The sequence below is a fragment of the Phalaenopsis equestris genome, unplaced genomic scaffold (assembly GCF_001263595.1).
Source record: "Phalaenopsis equestris unplaced genomic scaffold, ASM126359v1 Scaffold000873, whole genome shotgun sequence".
Classification (NCBI taxonomy): Eukaryota; Viridiplantae; Streptophyta; class Magnoliopsida; order Asparagales; family Orchidaceae; genus Phalaenopsis; species Phalaenopsis equestris.
Genome location: NW_018165313.1, coordinates 671,093 through 677,645, shown reverse-complemented (window position 1 = coordinate 677,645; position 6,553 = coordinate 671,093). Strand labels below are relative to the sequence as shown.

At 35.0% G+C, this 6,553-nt stretch overlaps 1 protein-coding gene across 2 annotated transcripts in view; it reads right to left on the bottom strand.

The window, feature by feature from the left end:
* Positions 1-6,553, bottom strand: part of LOC110031966 — a 49,400-nt gene that overhangs the window by 32,150 nt on the left and 10,697 nt on the right. For both annotated transcript variants that reach the window (XM_020735423.1, XM_020735424.1), the window contains one exon: positions 1,136-1,323. In XM_020735423.1, the coding sequence (XP_020591082.1) occupies positions 1,136-1,323 (188 nt within the window). The remainder of the gene's footprint in view (positions 1-1,135; positions 1,324-6,553) is intronic.

The following is a 6,553-nucleotide window of genomic DNA, read 5'->3' as shown; positions in this document are numbered from 1 at the left end:
TTTCCTACCAAAATGGGTATCCCGGACGCGTTGGCGCAGTCCAATTTGTCGTCGGAGGTCATCCGAAGAAGTTCGCATTTTCACCCATCCTTTGGGCTAAATTGAATTCTGATTTCGTGCAATTTTGTGAACTTTGTGTATTTAATGTGTGTATGTGACGAAAAGGTCGTGACGATGTTTTCCTAAGGCTTGAAGTCCTATTTGGAACATTTCCCTTGAATCTTCGCAAAATAACCCATAACCGCTCGTTCATAAGACGATGGTCTTGTGCCAAAGATGCTAGACATCAAAGGAAAATAGGAATTGACTAGAAGGGTGAGTCTCAATTCTAGTTTTCTAAGATGGTCAATAGGAAATCCTAGAGCTAGAACCTAGGCTCTAAGGAAAGGAAATGACCTCAAAAATGAGGTCAACACAGTGTTGGCATTCTCGTAATGCCAAAAAGCATGGTAAGCCACACGACACCCCTATATTATTGCCTCAATGGTAATTGAGGGTCTCACCATACACATCAACTTCCAACTCAAGAGCACTGAAGTGCTAATTAACTTGACCGGCCTTCTCCCAGCCTTTGGCAGTCCCCTCCAGGTTGGATCAAGATTAGTGTGGACGGTTGCCTCATACTAGCAGTTTAGGTGGCATTATGAGAGATGAGGTGGGCAAACTTTTGGCTGCTTTCTCAATCCATTGGGAGAGGAAGCAAGTTGAGCTACAAGCGGTTTTTATGATCCCTGTATTATTGAACCGTGGATGTATGAGGTGAAAGGTATCATTTTAGAAGGTGAAAGCAAAAAGTTGACTCGCCTTTTTCCGAGATACCATGGATTCTATGAATTGGAGCAATCTACAACAATTGTATCCGAATTTAGGGTTCCTTCTGCACTTCAAACAATTTCTTTTTTGTCATATTCCAAGGGAAGCAAATGTTACCGCTTATTTTTGTGCCCAATTATAATAGTTTTTATTTCACATGTAAATGAGCATCATACACTTTCTGCTTTTCTTGAAAAGGATAGAGATCACATTGTAAATGCCCAAGTAGCCTAATTTTATACATTTTTTGTAATTTCTCGATTTTAATAGTAATGCAATGCAAAATTAGAAAACATTAAAATAAATTGCTTCGGAAACTCACCTGCGGTGTTGACAAAAGATCAGCATCATGCTTACTCAATCTAGGATGTAAAAGTGCAAAATAGATCTTCCAGAAACATCCTATGCTCATATGAGTTGGGCAAAGCTCTATTCTAAGAGCTGCTAATCTTGGTGATAGGCTTTCAATAACCAAAGCATGATCCCGTTGCGATTCTGACATGTCAAAATCTAAAAATAGCAAATTACAGTCCATTAGAATACCAAAGAGAAGCAGCATATGCATTTTATTTGCAAAGAATAGACACTTATGACAATTATGAGCATCTTAATTTATCTTTCAACTTGACAAATTCAAAGCATTAATATTAAAATATTTAGAGTAATAATTTGTCAAGGATCATTAGCTTAAAAAATTCACAGAAACTCAAACGCTCCCAGTACAAAAGGGACCAGACAAGTCACCAAAATGATAATGTAAAATAGAAATATTGACTGGGTGGATGGAAAAGGATAAATTTTGAATATGTTTTAATAGAGACAAAAGGGAGAGATCTATCTGTCACTCACCACCATCACTACCTTTATCCAAACTATTTTAGTGTATGTATATACATAGTGGGTGAGGGGCAAAGACAACATCAACGTCTAACATAATAATCCATGTACCAACAATTTAGGGATAGGCTATAAGTTCTTCTTGACCATTCGCTTTTTTTAAATGCTAATATGTTGTTAACCTGATGGGCATAACTATGTTTCCACGGCTACTTATCAGGTTATCTTTCTGTACTCTTTTTAAATCCCTGATCATATTTTCATGTGATTATATCACCCTAACTTATTGGTCCAATCTCTTACATTATATTCAACATGTCTAAACAATCCAAGTCTACTTAACATTATGAAAAAAAAAGCATTAAACTTATCCCTACTATTTTGGATCAGCTTTATAAGTTCATTTATCCATGTAAAATATAATCAATAATTGTTATTCCCAAATTATTCATTACTTAGCCCTGTCTCCTTTATTTATCACAAATTCATTGAACTTATTTACAGTACACATAGCTTGGAGATTCATAACTAAAGCTATATACACATAAGCAAAAGTAGCGGCTAACATTTCCGAGTAGATTTATAAATTGAAGTATATATAAAAATAAACAAATGCCGACTTAGAAAAGTATAATACAAACATATTGTAATACATAAAGACATCCATCGCAAACCTATGTTCAAGTAAAAAAATAGCCATTATACTTATAGAGGTAAACCATACATTTATTTATTGATTAAATATTTAAGTGCATATCGATATTCATCAAACTATTAAATTCAATGTTAAACAAAGCTTATTTTAAATAATTGAGATTTCCGAAGCATGCATAACAAATTAAGGCCAGCCATTTAATAAAAGAAAAGTCCAATTTAGATAGGATGTTAAGATAACACAATTAAGGAAATTGAGAAAGATGTCAATAGCTTTGTTAAGAATCATCTTGCTTTTCATAATTTTTAGCTCCCATGCTTCATCCAACAAAAGTGCAAGTTATTAGTGGATCATGATCACGAGCATTCATTAAAAAAATTGGCTTAAAACACTAATGAAGGTACTACAACAGGGACTTAAAAGATATATAGAGTTGTTCCCTCCCTCCTTGCTTCCAAGACTCTCTCTCCTTTAACTCCAATGAAAATTATTATTTTCCTTGGACATACAAATTAAGGTTAGAGATTCCTATATCCTAATGCAACTAAAATGATGCAATATATGTAAATCATACAAAGAAATTTAAGATTCAAGCCAGCTCTCTTTAAATGCACATTATAATATTAATAAAAAATAAAATAATAATCGAAAGAATAGGAAGAGATCAACAAAAATTGATCCACGCAAAATTAATAAAAATAATAATTTAATTACTATAGTCAAAATCGTATTTTCTAAAATTTGAATGTAATTAGGAACACTACAAAATCATAACAAAATTCAAAAAGAAACTGGATAAGAAAAAATAGTTTAAATTAAAAAATTCAGCCTTACACAACCACACAAGTACAAGGAAATACTTCTAGAAATCTTATTCAATCAAGATATGTTAATCTTAGAACATGTATTTATAAAATTCTTATACCTACGTTAAAAGATATAGTTATAACAAAGCCAATCTAATGTAATTAATAAATATGATCTGGTTCATATTTTAAATTGATTAGATATACATCGCAATAAAAAATTAAATCAATTGCATAAAAAATTTCTCGCACACCATAGAATAAAATCTATAGTTAACAACAACAGAAACCCCACATAGGGTTTCATGAGCGAAAATAGCAAAAACTCATAACTAATTACCATCAAATAGGAGCAGCTTAGTAGCCAATGATAGAATGGCGAAGGAGTCCACATCAATATATCTAACTTGGAAAAAAAATTTGCTCCACCAAATATAACATTGGATACTCATCAAATACCTGATGATATAAAATTAGTTCTTCATGAAACACAAACCATGATTCATCACAAACAAACATGCTATGTTAATGCACTGGATATCTATGCGATACAACAATAGTAATAGATACAATGTCATCTTCTAAAGTAACTTTAAAATAAGTTGTCTAAAATTATCAAGCAAGTGTTAGATGCAAATTCTTAAGGAAGACACGGAATGAGAGAATAACACAAAAAATTAATTGCTAGCAATTTTAAAAAATAAGAAAAAATCAAATACATTGAAAATTAAATTAATTTTAAGATTTCCTAGAATTTCTTTCTTAAAGATTCCCAACTAAAGTTTTTCTAAATCTAAATGCATGATTACTATTTATTACACAGTTGTGAAAATCAGATTAGAGATCAAATCGGAAGAAGGAAACGATCAAGATTCATTGGTTTGATTGGGGTTGAACCGAATGACGTGATAAATATGAAAATTAATTAAATATGATCAAAATAATATATTGACAATATAATAATATAAATATAGATAAATAAAATACTATTGAGTACACCTATAACATAACCATCAAGCTCTCTTCCATAAGAGCAGCTAGCTATATTCCCAAAAAAAAAATAATATCACAAAAAAGCTGGTCATGCCCAATTTCCACTACCTTGCACAAGAGGATTAGAAACCAACATGAATTTCTTAATCACAACCCATAAATTGAACGACAGTAGCTTTCTCCAATGGTCGCAAGTGGTGTCGTTGTTCATCAAAGGACGTGGAAAGTTTGGGTTCGTGAGCCTCCAAAGACTGACCCAACTTATGGAGCTCGGAGAACTCCATGGCCATGTCATGGCGACGATCAACTCCATGAAAATGGCAATTGGTCGTTCATGCATGTTTCTACCTTTAGCTAGCGACCTCTGGACGGCTGCCCGTGATAACTACACAGATGTAGAAAATTTGGACCAACTCTATGAGGTGTCTAAGAAAATCCATGAGGCAAAACAGTGGTCAACGAACGTGACCCAGTACTATAATAACCTTGTTGCACTATGGAAAAAGTGTGACTTATACTACAACTACATATTGAATTCTTCGGCCAACCTTTCTCTCTCAGAAGATTGTAGAAAAGGAGCGCACGTTCAAATTCTTAGCCGGCCTTAACAAAGACCTTGACGAAGTTCGAGGTCGTATTCTAGGTCGGAACCCTCCTATCCGCTCGTGCTACCTTCACCAAGATTCGTCGAGAAGAGAGTCAAAAGCTTGTCATGCTCGACACTTCTGCTCTTTCAGTCGAATCGTCCGCCTTAATCTCGAATCGTGCTCAACCCTCTTCCATGCCCCCTCGGGTCGATCATCCCACTTGTGATTACTGTCACAAATCCAACCACATTCGGAACAAGTATTGGAAGCTTCATAGTAAACCGACAAACAAATCTTCATTCAAATCCTCTGCTACCAAGAGTCTCACGACGACGTTCGAATCTACCATTGTTCAACCAACTCCAACCCAGAACATCTCAGAATCCTCTGAATCCCTAAAAAAATTAAATGAAGTAATTGATCAAGCTACTTGAGCCAATCAATTCTCTGCAAGTGCATCAATCTCCCAAGTCCGATAAGGACTCTTCCTATGGCTCTCACGATTTTTTCCTCCTCTAGTCCATGGATTGTTGATTCAGGTGTTACAAATCACATTACTAGATGTTCATAAGTTTTCTCAGCTTACTATCCATGCTCTGGAAAAGATACTGTCAGGATTGCCAATGACTCATGTAGTTATACAGCTACTATGGTTGTACTAACAATCGGTCTAACTCTAAAGTCTATTTTACATGTTCTTTTGTTGTAATGTAACTTTTTATCTTTCAGCAAGTTGACAAATGATATTGATTACATTGTTATCTTCCGATGATTATGTTTTTCAGGATCGTCGTTCGGGGAGGATGGTTGGAACTGCTAATAGAGTAGTTGCATTTTACCACTTCCAAGAAGAGCATAGGGAGTGAGGGCACACCCCACAGGGGTTGTCGCTCATCTCGAGCCATTGAATGCCCCATTATAGAGTTGTACTGTCGTTTGAGTCATCCTAATTACTAATATTTAAATAAATTATATCTGTTGATATTTTCTAATAAAAAATTATATAATTTCAATTGCGTGACATTAATTAACCAAACATCATCGGATTTATTACCCACCCCACACTTACACGCCTTCCGCTCATTTCTCTCTCATTCACAGTGATCTATGGGGACCCTTTCGAACTTCTAACTACAATAATAAAAGGTAGTTCCTGACTTTGATTGATGACCATACTCGGATGACGTGAGTCTACATTTTAAAAGATCTTCTATACCTTCAGTTTAACTCAATTGAAAACTCCTATTCAGGACATTCGAACTGATAATGGTCGCGACTCTTTCAACTCCCTTTTGAGTGAATTTTTGGTGAACAAGAGCATCCTCCACCATAGCTCGTGTATGAACACACTTTAACAAAATAGGGTACTGAGAAGAAAAACCTTCATCTCCTCGACATTGCTCGCTCCATTATATTTCAATCCAATGTCTCAAAATAGTTTTGGAACGATATTATTCTCAGTGTTACTTATCTCATAAATAGTCTCCTCTAAAATTCAAAAGTTTCAAACTCACTTAGCATCTTGATGTCATACTTTCCTGACAATCAGATCTTCTCAACCTTAAACCCTAAGATTTTTGGGTGTACTAATTTTGTTCAGAACACGACCCCCTATCGGAGTAAACTTGATCTCAGATCCATAAAATGTATCTTTCTTGGGTACTCTGCCACTCAAAAGGGTATCAGTGTCTTGATCCTACCATTAACAAAATCTATGTGAGTGCTGATGCTTCTTCCATGAAAGTAATCCCTATTTTCCTAGCTCGGCCACAAGTGAGGGAAAACGGGGGAGCTTGGGTTCTTAGACATTGTCTCTTATCCTACTCCTTTGGATGTCCCCCATTTTTCCTGCCACTAAGTAG